The sequence below is a fragment of the Rhinolophus sinicus genome, chromosome 14, assembly GCF_057876585.1.
Source record: "Rhinolophus sinicus isolate RSI-liver-muscle chromosome 14, RSI-T2T, whole genome shotgun sequence".
Taxonomy (NCBI): Eukaryota; Metazoa; Chordata; class Mammalia; order Chiroptera; family Rhinolophidae; genus Rhinolophus; species Rhinolophus sinicus.
In genome coordinates this window covers 70,511-86,773 of record NC_142514.1, presented here as the reverse complement: position 1 = coordinate 86,773, position 16,263 = coordinate 70,511, and the positions used below count along the sequence as shown (strand labels likewise).

General features: G+C 54.8%; 1 protein-coding gene across 1 annotated transcript; it reads left to right on the top strand.

Moving 5' to 3' along the window:
- Positions 1–929: 929 nt before the first annotated feature.
- On the top strand, positions 930–13,467 carry ANHX (anomalous homeobox). Its single transcript, XM_088790029.1, has 9 exons — positions 930–1,178; positions 3,291–3,418; positions 5,850–5,973; positions 7,115–7,322; positions 7,764–7,881; positions 8,795–9,061; positions 11,598–11,708; positions 13,107–13,191; positions 13,381–13,467. The coding sequence occupies exons 1-9, from the start codon at positions 930–932 to the stop codon at positions 13,465–13,467; spliced, it is 1,377 nt and encodes a 458-aa protein (XP_088646155.1).
- Positions 13,468–16,263: the final 2,796 nt, after the last annotated feature.

Below are 16,263 nucleotides of genomic sequence, written 5' to 3'. Positions count from 1 at the left end.
GTCGCTATTGCTTTTGTTGGGGGTGCAGGCAGAGTGGGCTTTTGGGGTGTAATGGTCAGTGCTCTTTGCTTGGACACTGAAGCTAGCCTGCTGACGTCCCCACTCTGGGACCCGTGTAAGTTATGTCAGCTCTCGGCCTGTTGTCCTTAGCGGACAAACGGAGGGACTGAGTACCACCACTGGAGCAGTTGTGAAAGCGAGGCAGCCCGAGAAGGGGCCCCGGGATCCGCAGCAAAGTTCATCCCGTTGTACAGTGTGTCTTAAATTCTTTTTAAAATTTGTGTGATTACGGCAAGCTTTAAATCTACGTGCTTTTGATTTTGAAACAAAAAATTATAATTTTTTGTTTCAAAATCAAAATAGTTAAAACCAGACAGACGGTAGCTAGTCCGGCTCCTGCAGGCCCCATGGCTCCTGTTTGCAGGAATGTAAAGGGTGTCTGCCCAGCGCCTGGCCCGTGCCACTTCCTAACCTCTCACAGAGATGCCTACTTGCTGGCATCCATCTGGCAGATGCTGGGGAAATCTGATGACCCCAACAAACATGGTCCCCGCTCTCACTGAGCCCAGAGAAGTAGTGAACGACATAACGACTCCTGAATAAGAACATGGTGGAAACAGAGGGGAGGGGGTACTAGAGGAGCAGGGTGGGGCAGCGCAGGAAAGGCTCAGAGGTGAGTGCTGTCGCAGTGACAGCATGCATCTCAGCAGCCCTGGACTGACGATGTTTTGGGGGTACTGAAAGGAAACACCAGTGGGCCTCTGATGCCCTCTGCCTTTTCTCGGGTGAGCTCTCGTTATTGCCACATTACAAGCGGCAGGAGGGCCTTCACACAGCTGGTCTGACGATTGCTGTGTAATCTGCCTGGTCAGTGCTGACTGTTGTCGGTGACCGTCATCTTGTTTGCAGAGGGGTGCAACCGTCGCACGATGCAGAGCTTCCTGAACCTGCTGAGGGGGGGTGGAGCCGCCGGCCCGCCCTTGGAGGAGCTAGTGACTTTGGCAGGTAGGGTGTGCCGGGACCTCCAGGATGACCCCGCTCAGGTGCAGCCCTTCGTCACCGCCGTGCTGGACAGCCAGCTCCGCCTGCATCTCCTGGGCAACGCGCATGTGGTCCTGGAGTGCGCCCGCGAGCTGGCCCAGCAGGAGCAGCACCAGGCCGCCCGCCGGCTGCTGGAGGTAGGACTGGCCGCGGGGGGGCGCTGTGACCAGCCAGGATGGGCTGCTCTCGCTTCTCTCAGTTCGAAACCCCTTGGTAACCCAAGAAAGAACTACCCATTTCTCAACCCCTCACTGGGAGCTGGTCCTGGCTGGAGCGCTGGCATGCCAGTCAGGCAGACCAAGTCACGCAGACCCAGGATCTCGGCCCCTTAGCCGCAGGTCTGCAGTCAAGACCGCTGAAACCAAAGTATCTTTGTTACTCATCTGGTGGGACTTGGACCCTCAGCTCATTCTGCATCAAAACCGGACCCGCATTGATGTGAAGCTATTCATGGCCTTTATTTATCTACTTAAGGTGACAGTGTTGCATTTTGCTATGTAAATCCTGGCATGTTTGGTTGCAGGATGCTGGCTGCCCGACTGCTTGGTGGTACATATTATATAGTATGTGCCTGTGTTACTTCCTGAAATCTGAGAAATTCTGAGTTCTAAAATACATGCAGCTCAAAGGGTTTTAATTAAGGGGTTTGGGGGCCCGTTTTTCCATTTCACCCCATGTTACAGCCCAGGCATAATTCATGCAGAGTTTCCCTTCAAGATACTCAATTCTTTCTAGTCCTTTCTATTTTCACTCCCTCCCATCCAAACCAAGGGTATGCTCCTGCCGCTCCATCTGCTCGTGGCAGCCAGAGAAAGCTGTAAACCTCTGGTGTTTCCATGGGACACTGGCCCCAGAGCCTGTAGTCCGTGCCTGCCTGCTCTCCAGTCTCCTTTCCAGGCTCTCCCCCAGCTTCCTCCACGGTGGTCACGCTGGCTTCCTTGCTTTTCCTAGAATTCCCGAGACATTTCTTTGTCTCAGGACCTTTGCAGATGCCATTTCCTCTGTAAGAGTCTGTTGCCTTTCTCCCTTTCTGTTCTAAGTGTCACTGCGTCTAGATACTGCCCCTTTATCCTCCAGTGTGGCCCGTGGCCCTTCCTCTCTGAAACCCTTCCTCTTCACAATGAGACGCCTATCAATTTGTGGGTCTGTGCGTCATCTGCCTGTCCCCCCCACCCCCATACTGCAGGCCCCATGAGGGAGGAGCCGCCCCATTTTGCTCATTACAGGAGCCACGACACCCAGCATAACAACTGGGACATAGAGGAGCTTGGTTTTTGAAATCTGTCCAAGTATATGGAAGAAGTGAACGAACAAGGAACGCAGAGTTGTAACATCTGCCGTGAAGGCATAGCGATGAAATGTGTGAATGACACCAGTGAAGGAAGCTCCCAGGAGACGCATTATAAACTCAGTCTGATGGTCCAGAAATGTGTCTGACGAGCTGCTGTGTAACTAAGACCTGAGAGACACAATGAGGCCACCACCCCAAAGGCATTTCCCACCCAGGGCCACATCCTGTAGGCAGGGAGGTTCCCGTGTGGGTTCCCTGATGGTTGTACCTGAGGCTGGTGGCTACATCCTGGCCCGAGACAACAAGTCACCACCCAGAAAGAGGGGCTTTTACTGATGCTATGGTGGGAAAGCTGAATGGCTGTGAGCACCTCCCTCGCCAGGATGGGCCTGAGGGCACTGGAGTCAGTTAAAGGTGAGAAGCACACACTGCAGTGCCTGTGGAGGTGAACACCAGGCGTCCTTGGCCATCATCCAAGTCTGGCCTGTGCACAAGTCACAGAATCAGTGAGCTGTTGGTGGGCACAGACCAGGACCCCTTCCTCTCATTTGGCTTGGAGGGCACGCGCTGAGCAGTGGAGAGGCCAGCCCTGCCGGGTGGGACAGAGGGTTTTCGCAGGAGATGTGCTCAAGCTCCGATCAGACAGTGTGGCCCATGGCTCTGCCTGGTGTGGGGCTGTCACCTGCCTCCCCTTTGCCTCATGCTCCTCACCTGTAAGGAGTGACGGAGGGCCAAGCTCAGCTTGTGTGCTGACATGAATGGTTGGCCAGCTGGGTCACCAGGGACACACCACTGGCTTGGCCACTGAGCCTGGTGAGGATTGGAGCACAGGCCCCCTGTCCCACGTGCTCACTACTTAGCACACCAATGAGCAGCTCCTCCCAGGGTTGGGTGGGTGGAGTGCCCTTGCTCCAGGGTGGGTGACGCTGGCCGGGTCTCAGCAGGCTCTTCTTGGCAGGGTTGCCGGGTGCCAGGAGGCAGCCAGGAGCTGGTGCAGCTGTGGAACGACATCCACTATGGTCTGGTCAAGAGGAGGCTGGGCGTGGACACGCTGACCCCCGTGCAGAAGTTCCGCTGTAGGAAGAGGTACCCGGTGGCCTTTGTGCTTGTGTCCAGGGACTCCCGAGTGGCATGCCACGCAGCCCACAGATGGGCTGGAATGAAATGGGGGCAGGAAAAATCAGATGAGGCACCTGGTCAGGCAGTGGGCTGGACACAGCTCACTCACCACCTGCCGACCTGTCGGCAGAGGCCGCTGTTCCCAGCACCCAGGCAGAATTGTAGCTGCAGGGGAGCCACTGCCCAGCAGGGAGGGTCCCAGCACCCTGGCCTCACCTTTGTCTGTGCTGGTGGGAGATGCCCAGCACGTGCCTCAGGTCCTCTAACTGCCAGTCAGGCTCTGCAGGTGCTGCAGTGAATCCCAGCACCGCCCCGCAGGGCTACGGGATCTTTTAAAGAGGGTCAAAGGTGACAGTGCTACAGGCATTGATGAGATGTGTGGCGCTTAGAAGGTTGCCTGGCACCCAGTAGACACTACATCAATGTTAACTATCACCATGACCATTATCGGTTCTGAGTAAACGTTACAACTACGATTATTATTACTGTTGTCAGCTCGCAAAGGCACAGAAGTTAGTGACGTGCCAAAGGTTACACATGAGAGAGGTGCAAAACCAGGATTCCAGCCAGGACACTGAGACCGGACAGCCTTTCTTCTTGATCTTGGGTGTTCCCCACTGGTCAGGAGGAGCAGATCTCAGTCTGAGCTCCTGACAGCCCAAGTGCCAGCAGTTTTCCGTTGATGGCCTGGTTCCTGGAAGGAGAACACATGGATCCATTTTGGACCAGACAGAATTTTTTCATGGTGCCCACCAAGTCGAGTGAGATATGTCCTCAAAGCTGGCAGTTAGTCAGCCTTGGGGTCTCCAGGGATGCAGTCCCGTCCCTCCATAGAAGCGCCGATCACCTGTCAATAGTGCCATTCAGTCAAGTCAGTGATTTGGTGACCAGCATACAGTGTTTGTGAAGAGGCCCCTTGTGCTTGGGAGAAAGACTGGGCCCTGCTCTCCAGGAGCTGACAATGGGGTGTGGACGACACACAGTAGTCCAGGAAACAAAGTGCATTCTCTAATCCAGCATGAGGAATGCTAGACAGAGAATGCATTCTGAAGAGGATGTGATGCATTGGTTCTTTACTGTGGGGAGAGGCTGCAGTGCATGCCTGTCCAGTCCTTGGAGGAGAGGACTGAGCAAGGGGATGGCGGTCCTTGGGGCCATCGGGAGGGTGACATTGGAGTTCCAGCACATGATCAGTGCAGGAATGTAGACTGGAGGAGAGGTGAAGAAAGGGTTGTGTTAAGACCGATTCTGGAGGACCTGCTGACAGGTTGGATGTATTGGAGGAAAAGAAAGAATGAAGCTGGAACCAGTGTGCTTGGCCTGATTGGCTGGGATATGGTAGTTTCTAACCGAGATGCACAGGACGGGGCTGGGGACAGAGTTGGACAGTTGGGGCTCGAGTTCCACTGGGATTGGGGATGTGTGGGATGCATTTTTTAAAAAGATTTTATTGGGGAAGGGGAACAGGACTTTATTGGGGAACAGTGTGTACTTCCAGGACTTTTTTTCCAAGTCAAGTTGTTGTCCTTTCAATCTTAGTTGTGGAGGGTGCTGTTCTGATTCAAGTTGTTGTCCTTTTCAGTCTTAGTTGTGGAGGGTACCTGGAGCTCAGCTCCAGGTCCAGTTGCCGTTGCTAGTTGCAGGGGGCACAGCCCACCATCCCTTGCGGGAGTCGAACCGGCAACCTTGTGGTTGAGAGAATGCGCTCCAACCAACTGAGCCATCCGGGAGGCAGCTCAGCTCAAGGTACTGTGTTCAATCTTAGTTGCAGGGGGCCGAGTCCACCATCCCTTGCGGGATTCGGAGGAGTTGAACCGGCAGCCTTGTGGTTGAGAGCCCACTGGCCCATGTGGGAATCGAACCGGCAGCCTTCGGAGTTAGGAGCACGGAGCTCCAACTGCCTGAGTCACCGGGCCGGCCCGTGGGATACATTTTTGATGTCCACGGAGATTTGTTCAGTTGGCTTTTGGATATGGAGTCTTGTATGGACAGGTGCTATTTGTTTGTAACAGTACAGGTGCTGCTTTCTTATGGAGTCTTGTATGGACAGGTGCTATTTGTTTATAACAGTACAGGTGCTGCTTTCTTTTGCATAAATTAAAATATTCACAACATATTCACCCTCAATATCCTCATGGTCCAGTTTCAACCGTCATTGGCCATTTGTCACCTTTGGCATCTCACGGAGTGGTACTGGAAGCTCTGGTGAGGCCCTGAGAGCCTGTGGAATACAGCGTGGGTCAGGCTGCCAAGTCCCTGTGCCCCCCACCCCCAGACCCTTAGAACTTTGCAGCACAGGAGTGGCCAGTGAGATGAGAGGAAGTGCAGGGGTGCCTAGTGTTAGGCAGAATTCAGGAGAAGGGATGTCTGTAACCACCTCCTCACTGCCCTCATCCAGGAACCCACCGCCCTCCTCCCTCTGCCCAGAGGGCCTCAAGAGCCGGAACTTCCCCAGAGAGGTCCGCCAGAAGTTGCATGACTTCGCCTCGGGTGTGAGCGCCAACCCCAGCAAGGATGAGCGGGTAAGAGCTGACGAGAGTTAGGCCAGGCAACCCTCCCCTTAGCCGAGCCCATCCTTAGGGGACACCCCCCGCTTTAACTCCTGAGTGGCCCGTCTGCCAGGGCACTGGTGGTCTCTGGCTCTCCTTGAACTCTCCTGGGGACAGGAGCTACTTGGCTGGCAGACCCTGACAGGTCCAGCATTCACACGTGGAAGGTTTAGTTTTTTTTACCTGAGGTACTAATATACCCAGTCACGTGTGGCTTCAACAGATGCTCCCTGAGCACCTGCTGCGGCTAGGCCCCGGGGGTACCAGGGTGAGGAGTGTCGAGTCTCTGCTTCATGGAGCTTCCGAGGTGGAGGAGGCAAATGCCCGTGGAGCCCAGTACTTACAGAGGCAGGAAGCCGGAGGCATGGACGGGGAAGCTCGCAGGGAACAGGCTACGGGGCAGGAAGGAGTTTCCTGCGGCTCAGCAGCCTGGGCCTGCTCCCTCTGCCCATTTCTCTTCCCAGTCCAGTAGGCAAGGCTCGGCCGTTTGCTCCACCTACTTCTCTTCCCCATCCAGTCAGCAAACCTTTCCCACGTGGTCGCTCCACCCACTACTGGTTTTGTCCAATCAATGGGACTGTGCAAACAAGGGCTCTACTACTCCTTGTTCCCTATCCAATTAGCAGGGCTCTCCCCGCGGGCGCCCGCTTCTCCCACCCAATTGGCAGAGTTCTCCCAGTGACTTCCCCGCCCACGTCTCTCCCGGTCCAATCGGCATGGCTCTCCCAGAGATCTCCCTGCCCATTTGGGCGGCTGAGCCAGGTGTTGGCTCCTGAGGAAGGAAAGGGCGCTGGAGTGAGGCCGAGGTGCGCTCCAGTGGGCAGTGGCTTGGTGCCCGCCGCGGGAGGCCGCGCTCCACAGGCCGTGCCCTAGCCCTCCCGGCTCTGCGTGGCCGTCGGTGGGCCCGCGGCGCGAGGCAGGAGGAGGCTGGGCCCGAGCACATGTTGGGCGGCGCAGCCGGCCTGTCCGCGCCTCCGGCCCGCGCCCGGCCTGCTCGGTGGCCCCCGGCCTGCTCGACGGCTCTGTGCGCTCCGAGGGGCCCGCGATCCTGGTAACAGCGCCGCCGGATGGCCTCTGAATGGAAGCAGGCCCGAGGCTGTGTTGTTTTCGGCAGGAGAACCTGGCCTCCGAGACCAGCTTAACCGCAGAGCAGGTGTACAACTGGTTTGCCAATTACCGGCGGCGCCAAAGGGCGGGTCTGCAGCGCGCAGCGCCAGGGGCCGCCCCCTCTGCCGAGGACCCTAGTGCGAGGGGCCCGGAAGCCCCGCAGCCCTCACGCCGCCACCGTGGCCCTGGGTGTGTGGATAGGCTTCAGTGGTCTGGTGAGTGGCCCGAGGGCCCCAGCGTCCTTCAGGTTGGGGCCTGATTTCTGACGCCACTGTCACTGCACCCTGTGCCTTGGGTCAGGCCTAGGTCAGTCTCTGGTTATAGGGACAGCCCCACGCCCCAATCTGCACGTCCAGGGCTTCACCGTGTAAGGAGCGAGAACGCTGAAGCTGAGGGTCATGTGGGCTGCCGCCCCGTTTGCGTTTAGACGTTACTGCGTAGCGGGGGGGCCAGAAGTCAGTAGATTTGGGAAGTGAGCCAGGCGCGTTGTAACTATGGATTGTGGTTCAGACCAGAGAGCGATCAAGGGACAAACAATGTTGGGATGTCTCAGTGGTGACACCCTTTTCCAAACAGCTGGGCTACTCAACGTGCTGGGAAGGAGGCTGGAGCTTGAGCGTCACAGCCTCCCCTCCCATGAGATCTGCTTTCCACAGGAGGTGAGGACAGGGGGCCTGCACAGTCCCTGGAGACCACCCAAGGGCTGTGGGGGCCTTTGGCCCTGGCCTCGGACTTTCCTGGAGACGAAACTGTGCCAAACCCACTGGCTCCCAGGTACTGCCATCCCTACGGCTGGAGGACCATATTCCTGCTCAGCTCCCCCATCCTCAGTAGGAGACCAGGCCTGGGTGGAGTGGGCGTGGGAATGCTGGCGCCAACCTGGCAACCGGGGCAGTGGTGGTGAGAGCAGAGATAGCTGTGACCATAGAGGTTGGGGAGCCACAGCCTGACTTCGTGTGTATTGTGGAGAAGGGAGAAAACAGACGTAGGAAGACAAACATGCAGGCTTACCTTCTAAAGGCCAGCTCTGCTTTCTTGTGTTTTGTGTGGTTTGTTTTGTTGGGTTGATAGCAGCTGCATCTCTTGAGTTCCTGCTGTGTGGCAGTCCCTGTGCATTTCCTGCGATGAGGGAGAGAGGACAAGGCGAGTGCTGGTTCGAGCACAGGGTCAGGCACATCTTGTGTAACTGTCAAGCTGGGCATACCTCTTTCATTTATGGTGTGACATCAGCATCTTCAGTAACAATAGCGGGGCCTGGCATAGCATCCACACCAGCACCACCCAGGAATGTGTCTTTAGGCAGCCGCCTGTAACCTCTCGGTGCCTCCCCCTTCTCACCTGTGAAATAAGGATAGTTGTAGGACCACCGTGCAGGTTGTCACAGATATGACTGGGGTTGGTGGTGGGTGTTAATGAAGGCCCAGGGGAACCATCTGAGATGCAATGAGCATTTGTGGAATGTTCGTTCTTTATCAAATAAGGCCTCATATTCCTTTAAGATGAGCCATCATTCTTTCACAGAGCTGTTAGGCTCAGGTTTCCAGTCATTGTGTTTTTCAAGTGTCTCTAGAACCTGTGCAGCCACAGGGAGACCAGTGAAGGCAGCAAGATCAGGGTGTGCTGGGTTCCAGTGCCTGGCCCAAGGGGGCCTCTGCCCACCAAGGGACAGTGTTGGCTGTGTCCCCAGTTCTTTGCAGAGCGGTGACCTGTACCCGGAGGGGCCCGGCCACGATCCTGCCACTGTCCCCACCGTCTGTCCTCTGACTGCTGGCAGCAACGACATGCTGGACCCCAAATCATGGCTGCTGTCCCTTGCACTGGCATCCTCCAGGGAAGGTTCCCTTCAGACTGGGCAGCTGGTCCACAGTCATGGGCTGGACTTCATGACGCGTTCTGCAGACACTGACATGGCTGAGTCCATCGCCACCCGCATCGAGCCCAGCCCTACAGGTGGGTCCTCCCCAGACAAACCATGGGTTTCTGCGCAGAGGCTGTACCTGCTCAGGTCCCTGGGGGCACAGAAGTGAGGGAAGGGCCAGGACGTTCCACGGGAACTGTGTGGGTTTGACTAGACCCAGAGCCGATGTACCTGGAACAGAGGTTCTTCCCACAAACATCCCAGATAATACTTCTCATTTTTTAATTGTCAAAATAAAACATGCCCATGACAAAAGATCGGGCAGTGAGGAAAGAGTTAAAATGAAACAGCTGCCATTAGACCCCCCATTTCATGTAACCATGTAGTTTCTGATCTAGTTGTCATTGCACACTCTAAATGCCTTTAAATAACACACATGGAGACACATGTTTCTTACCCAGCCATGCAGTAGCATCTGTAGCACCCCATCTTGTGAGGAAGATGCTCATTGTGAACTCAGCTGTCACCCACAGTTCTGAGTCTCTGTGGTTGTGTATCTGTTCCTGGGAGTGTGTACTTGCCTTTGTTTTTTCCTTGCATTGCCTGCTTTTCCACATTTTTCTCCCAATATTGCAAGTGTTCCATCTAAAGACTCGCTGGGATTTTCTGTCCCATCCAGGTGATGTGTCCCTAGGCCGGCTCAAGGCCATCGTCCCCACGCAACTGCAATTGCCTCCCTGGGTTTGCTCCCGTGTTTCTTGAATTACAGGTCTTGTTCTCTTTCCTGATACCTTTGTTACGACAGAGAATGTCTCTGCAGTGAAGTGTGCCTGCAATGTTAATTTTCCGACAAATGTTGTCCCGTTGTCTGTAGTCTGGCCTCCCATTTGACCAACAATTTCTCAGGGACAGACGTCAGAGTTTACAACACGTTTTCCCTTAAAAATCTGAAGGTATCGTGTCACTGTCTGCAGCACCCAGTGTGGTTGCTAAGCCACGTGTCATTTAATGCTGCCTCCTTTGTAGAGCACCTGTTGCAGGTGACACTGGTTAACAGCATGATTTTCGGGTGTATGGCATCGTAATCCACTCTGTGCACCCCATGTGGTCGCAACACCAAGTTTGTTTCCTCCCGTCTCTGTGTATTTGCCCACCCTCACCCCACTCCTGGGGATCACCGTTCTATTGTCTGTGAAATTGTTTTGTTAGTTCATTGGATACTTTTTTGTTTTATATTTCTTCCACGGATGGATGGATAAAGCTGGAAAAGGAACTCTGTGTTTTAAAGACTTGGTGTTCTGAACTTTCACAGCAGTAATCCCAGATGTGAGTCTTTCTTAGTCACTTTGCTGTTAAGCCCTTGCTTTTAAAACAAGACAAGTTCTCCTTAAGCTCTGAGCATTTTTTCCTAATATTCTTAGATAGTTTTTCTGATTAGTCCCTCCCTCAGTTCTCTCTTTAGAACGTTATGTGGATATTGGAAATCCTACACCAATCTCTCAGAATACCCACCTTGTTTGTTACGTTTTCTTTTTTACTGTATGTGTTTTTGAAGGTATTTCTTAAACTCTGTCTTCCAACATTTTGTTTTGACAGTTACATATTTTAAGAGAATTCCAAGTTCTCTTTTCTCATCTCTGAATTTTCCTTTCTTCATAGCGCACGTCACTTCTTATAGCTGCAATATCTTACATTTCGCTGCAGGTCATAATGAGAATTTTCAGAAACTTGCTTTGTTGCCCGAAGGCAGGACTGTTGGGACTGTGAGTCCCGTTCCTTGAGTGGAGAAGGCTGAGGGGCCAGAAGGAGGAAGGCGGGGGACTTGGCCTAGGCGCAGCCCTTCCATCCATCGCGTCAGCCTTGCATTTCCTGCTGTCCATTTTTTCCCAACCGTCAGAGACTCATGTTTGTCTATTATATTTACTAACAAGGCTGGAGTGGGGACAGTTGCTGACACACTTCCTACCACTGGGGGAGCTGGTCTTTACACCAGGTGCAGTCAGCTGCCAAATGGTCAGGCAGGTCCTCGGGTGTGAGCAGATCTGGGCCGCCGGCCAGCATGCCAGGTGGTCACTCTGTCCGACTGAAGGGAGGACAGTGTGAGCCTGGGCGGCTGCCTGTGTTTTGGGTCTAAGGTCAGGAACTCAGGGCAGTTTCACCGCCAGGCAGACTCAGGGCAGAAGTGAACCCTCCTTCTCAGGTCACTTTGCTCCTAAATGTCTGTTGACCCAAAACTGATGGAGTGAAAGATATTCTGAGATATTCTGTGAAACATTTTAAGAAGAGAAAAAGGATAAGATAAGGTAGCGATGCTTTGTACCTCAGTGAAATCATGCTGACACGGTGAAAGGTGAAAAACACACACAGATGTGGATTGCCCATGTCCCATCCTCGCATGGGGCAGCAGCCTGGTGGGGACTGTGTGAGGTCTGGAATGACAAAGCAAAATTCGACTTGGCTTTGGTCTCTGGGAGCCGGAAGAGGCCTTTGAGATGGGCAGCTGCGGCCTTTCCTTCCTCAGGGAGGCCGAGGCCTGGGGCAGGTCCCGGCTGTGCTTCCCATGGGCCATGCCCCTTCCTCCCCACATCAAGTGTGGCATTTCTTCCTGTGCAGGATTTGCGGACCCAGCCAGCGGCAGCCCCCAGAGCACATACCTGGATGAGGGTCCAGGCACCAGTGTTAGCCGGGCAGAAGGACAGGCAGGCAGCTACCTGTTGACGCAGGCTCCCGAGTTCACCCAGAGGTAAGCCTGGCAGAGCCAAGGTGCAGACATGCCTGGTGCAGAGGGGGCAGTTTCCTCGCGGACATGACAGAAGTGGATGGCTCCTCTCCCCGAGACTGCCCTGGGCCCCAACATCCTCTTTCTGGCAGTTTCTTTTCTCCAGACAGTTTCTTTTCTGAGCAGCATAAAGACCCTGGTTTTATATTGCAAATCGCAGCTTGGAAGGGGTTTGGGGGGACCGTGGATGGCCTGGACTGTGGCTGTGGGGCCAGGACAATGTACAGGAGACAGCAGAGGAGACACAGGGGAGCCTGACAGGTCCCCAAGACCAGGTCCCCGGGCTCGGGGTTTCCCTCAGCTGGCAGCTGAAGGCCAGGTGCCCAGAGAGGGCGGGATCATGGGGACGTTGGGGTGCAGTCCCCAGGCCGCAGGCTCTGCTCGCTGGAGCAGCTGGGTGTCCATGGCCAGGAGCCGAGATGGAGCAAGTGCTGCCATAGGCGCTCCGGCTGGCGTGGCCTCTGCACTGGCCGTCTCAGCTCGGACTCGGAAGCCACAGCGCGTTCTTGTTCTGACCTGATGGCCTTGATTCCTTTTCAAACACGCTTCGTTGCGGGTCATTGGCACATAGTAAACCAACACGGTTACATGGTGCAGGTGACAGCTTTCTGAGTGCGACTTACACGCGCCCTGAAGGCCGTGAGTCATGGCGGCCATGTCCCACCTCCACGGCCACCACCCCAAGACCACCACCTGCTTCCTTTAGCTGCATGTTCTAGAATGTCATAGACGTGAATTCACACAGCTTTTGGTTTCTGGGTCTGGCTGCTTCACTGGGCCTGACTGTGAGGGCAGCCCTGTTGCTATCTGTCCCCATCCATTCTCGTCATCGTCGAAGATGTCCCTTGGTGTGGCTGCACTGTGGTTTGTGGACCATCCCCTGTGGGACATTTGGGAGTTCCCGATCAGGGGCTGCTGTGGGTGTTACCGTGTCATCTGCCCCACTGAGTGGGAGTAGAGTGACCGGGTCACCGGGTCCATGTGTGATTGCCTTTTTAAGGCACTGCCAGACAGTTGTCCCTAGTGGCTGCACATGTCACCTTCTCTGCTGTCTGTGTTGCTCCCCTTGATTTGGTCCCAATGGCCTCTTTGTCCTTCACACCCTAGGCCTGTCCCTTCTGCGTGACCTTCTCCTCCCTCACATTTCTGCTCGCCAGCCCTTCTCTGTGAGCCTGCTCTGACGCGCTCTGTCCCACCCAGCCACGTGCCTGACATGTCACAGGCCCCTCGAGCGGCCTGCACACCCAAGGACACCGTCCCCGAGAGCATCCGTCCCTGGAAGGGCTCCCAGTCCTCACGGGGCAGACGGTGTGACCGGTGCTCCCGTGACTCATGGCCTATCCTGAAATGGTCCTTTTCCAGCTTCCCGGAGCTGGTGCCGGGCGCGTCCACCTTCTCTGGCCCTGTATCCCCCGTGGAGCTGAGCCAGCCCCTGCCCTCCAGCCAGGTGAGGCTGTCCTGCGAGGTAGCATGGGCTTCCGTCCTAACTCCTGATCGGCTCACCTTTGGGGTGAAGAAGCCGGTGCAGGGAGGCCTCAGGCCTGCATGTGGGTGGAGGGGAGCCAGGGGCGGGTCCTGCGGGAAGGCAGAGCCAGGCAGAGGGGCCCCTGTGTGCACTGCCATGCTGGCTTTCCAGGTGCAGTGGCCCGACAGCCAGGCCTCCAGCGATGCCTGCTGGGGGGCCAGGATGCTCCTTGAGCTGTCAGGGGGCAGCCTGGACTGAGCTGCCCCTCGGAAGCTAGGCCAGTGCCCCAGGGGAGCATTCAGCACAAGTCACAGAGCTTTACCCGACTGAAGAGTGCGCGGTGGGGCTCTGCTCAGAAGCGCGGGGCTGCTTGGCCCATCATGTTTGCAGTTTGGTTGGCAGCTCCCGATACTGGATGAAGCATTTGAGAAATGTCTTTGAGCTCAGAAGCCAAAGCTGGGCCCGTCCCCGTCAGGCAGTGGCCGGTTGCACAATCACCCCTGGGCAGTGAAGGCCTTTCCAGAGCCGGGAGCCTGTTCCCCTGCCGGCTGCCCCATGACTTGTCCTGTGACAAGGCCAGACTTTTCCCCCCAGAGGTGGTGTGGTTGGGGTGGCCCAGGCAGGGTGGGGTTTCACACCCAGGTTGTCATTTACTATGTTTGCAAAACAAGGATTCAATTAAAGTTCAATGTTCTGAGCCCTCCTGTTCTTCACTTAACCCTTAGCACCTACCCCGCCCCCTGCCTGTCAGTTCCCGGCCAGCATTTCCCGAGGTGAGTGTGCATTAGCTGATGTGTCACAGCCTGTGGCCGGACAGGCTCCACACTGGGTGCCTCTGCCCTCTGCCTAATTGCGTTGTGGGGACCAGGAATTGTCCTCGTGGTGGACTTGGCCATGCCCAGTCTACATACAACAGCCGAGCAATTCGTGTGATACATCGGGACACCAGGGAGCAAAGTCAAGTTCATGCCTTCAGGGTTCACAGGATAGTGGGGGAGACAGGAATAGGGCAATTGAGAAAGTTGCTAATGGGATGGTGTGAAGTGGGGCAGCTGAGAACCCAGGATGTGTGGTAGCACATGGAGCTCCCTGGGGGTGGGGGGGCGTCCCAGCTGACCACCTGTGCCCAGCCGGTCTGGGACGGGGCCTCTCAGCCCCATTCCTGCCCCTTGGCCCCACTCTGCAGACCTGGCATCCATCGCCTCCCACCTTCAGTGCCAAAACTGCGTGTCCGAGCAGCAGTGATAATATGAGGAAGTCGGACATGCAAGTTCAATAACTCACCCAAGAAAAAGTGCTACATACTTCATTGCTGAATATCACTATAGTCACCGTCGAAGTACTCCCCTTGGGAAGCCAGCGCCTAGTCCACCCTTCAAAGCAGTTTTAGAGCTCTTTTTCTGGAATGGCCATCAGAGCTGTCATCGTATTACCCTTGATGTCCTGAATGTCATCAAAATGTCTTCCTTTCAATATTTCCTTTATCTTTGCATAAAGAAAGAAGTCTTTGGGGGCCAGATCAGGTGAGTAGAGGGGGTGTCCCAACCAGTTCATTGGTTTACTGGCTAAAAACTCCCTCACAGACAGTGCTGTGTGAGCTGGTGCATTGTCGTGATGCAAGAGCCATGAATTGTTGGCAAAAAGTTCCGGTCGTCTAACTTTTTCAAGCAGCCTTTTCAGCACTTCCAAATAGTAAACTTGGTTAACTGTCCAGTTGGTACAAATTGATAAAGAATAATCCCTCTGATATCAAAAAAAGGTTAGCAACATCATTGCAACAAGTTCACGGACTTAATTGTACCCCATGCAGACATTCACTCTCATTGTGTGTTCCCTAGAACCATGACCATTTCAGTTTTTAAATAACTTGTTTTGAAACAATAGCAAAACTACGAGAAATTGCAAATAGAATATAGAGACCTTTTTTCTGTGAACCATTTGAGAATGTTACTGACCTGGTGCCCCATCCCTCTAATGCTTTTATTGTTCCCTTCAGCTGTGGAATTCACATGCACCCAGTGACTGGCACAGATGGGCGGTCAGTACTGGTGCTTCACTCCCTTCTAATCTCCAGACCCCATTAAAGTTTATAAGTTCTCCCCAGGGCCCTAAACTGTCAGCTCATCCATGTCACATGCTGCATTCAGGTGACATGACCTGTAACTCCTTCAGCCTGGATTTTCACAGCCTGAACATTTTTGAAGACTACAAGTCAGTTCTGTAGAATGTCCCTCAAAGTAGCCATGTGTGCTGTTTCTTTGTAATTCAGGACACACATTTTTAGAAGGAGTATCCAAAAGCGACTCCCGGGCCTCGTTGCATCTTCCAGGCAGCACATGATTTTGATGGTCCCATTATTGACTGTTTAGTTTAATGCCTGACTAGGGTGTTGGCAGCCAAGCTTCTCCCCCAGAAGGTCACTGTCTTCTTTTTGTGTCACTAGTTTATGGGGTGGTGGTCTGAAACAGCTCCAGGGTTAGGACTGGGATGGGAATTTGGGGAGGGGGTTACATGGTTTAGCCCTTAATAGTGTCCCTGCCTCTGCCAGCAGCCAGCACCTTCCTGCTGGCCCTGAGGCACTGCTGTCACCCGCCAGGACCCACTGGTGCCCCAGTCCTGGCTGCAAGACCCTGAGCCACCTGCCAGGTGCGGGCTAAGAGGAGACTGTTTCGAGGTTGCAGGTGCTAGAGTTTTGAAGGTACCATGAGATGTAGGCTCATCCCTCTGGGTGCTAAGTCAGAAGGCACATCTTCTGGGCTCCCAGTGTCCTCTGCGGCCTGGGCAGAAAGATGCATTGCAGCCCCAGGCCCCCACAGGCAAAGCCCCTTCTCTCCAGATAGGCATCCCCTGGCCCCGGGCTTTCCTTTTTAGTATTGGGAGGGTGTGCACGAAAGTGGGGGCCGGCATCCTCCGCTCTAACCAAGAATGAAAACACTAGCGTGAATCCACTTCCTGGAACTGTCCCCAGGGAGCCCTGAGCTGGTGTATTTCTAACAGCATCTGTGTAGCTCATGTGGGATCAGGTGGGACCTGGGCCACCTGCATGACTAGACA

Excerpts from the sequence above, each read along its gene's own strand:
- ANHX (XM_088790029.1), top strand. The coding sequence starts at position 930 with ATGCAGAGCTTCCTGAACCTGCTGAGGGGGGGTGGAGCCGCCGGCCCG. Across the intron at positions 1,179-3,290 it reads CCGCCCGCCGGCTGCTGGAG|GGTTGCCGGGTGCCAGGAGG; the intron begins GTAGGACTGGCC and ends TCTTCTTGGCAG. Across the intron at positions 5,974-7,114 it reads ACCCCAGCAAGGATGAGCGG|GAGAACCTGGCCTCCGAGAC; the intron begins GTAAGAGCTGAC and ends TGTTTTCGGCAG.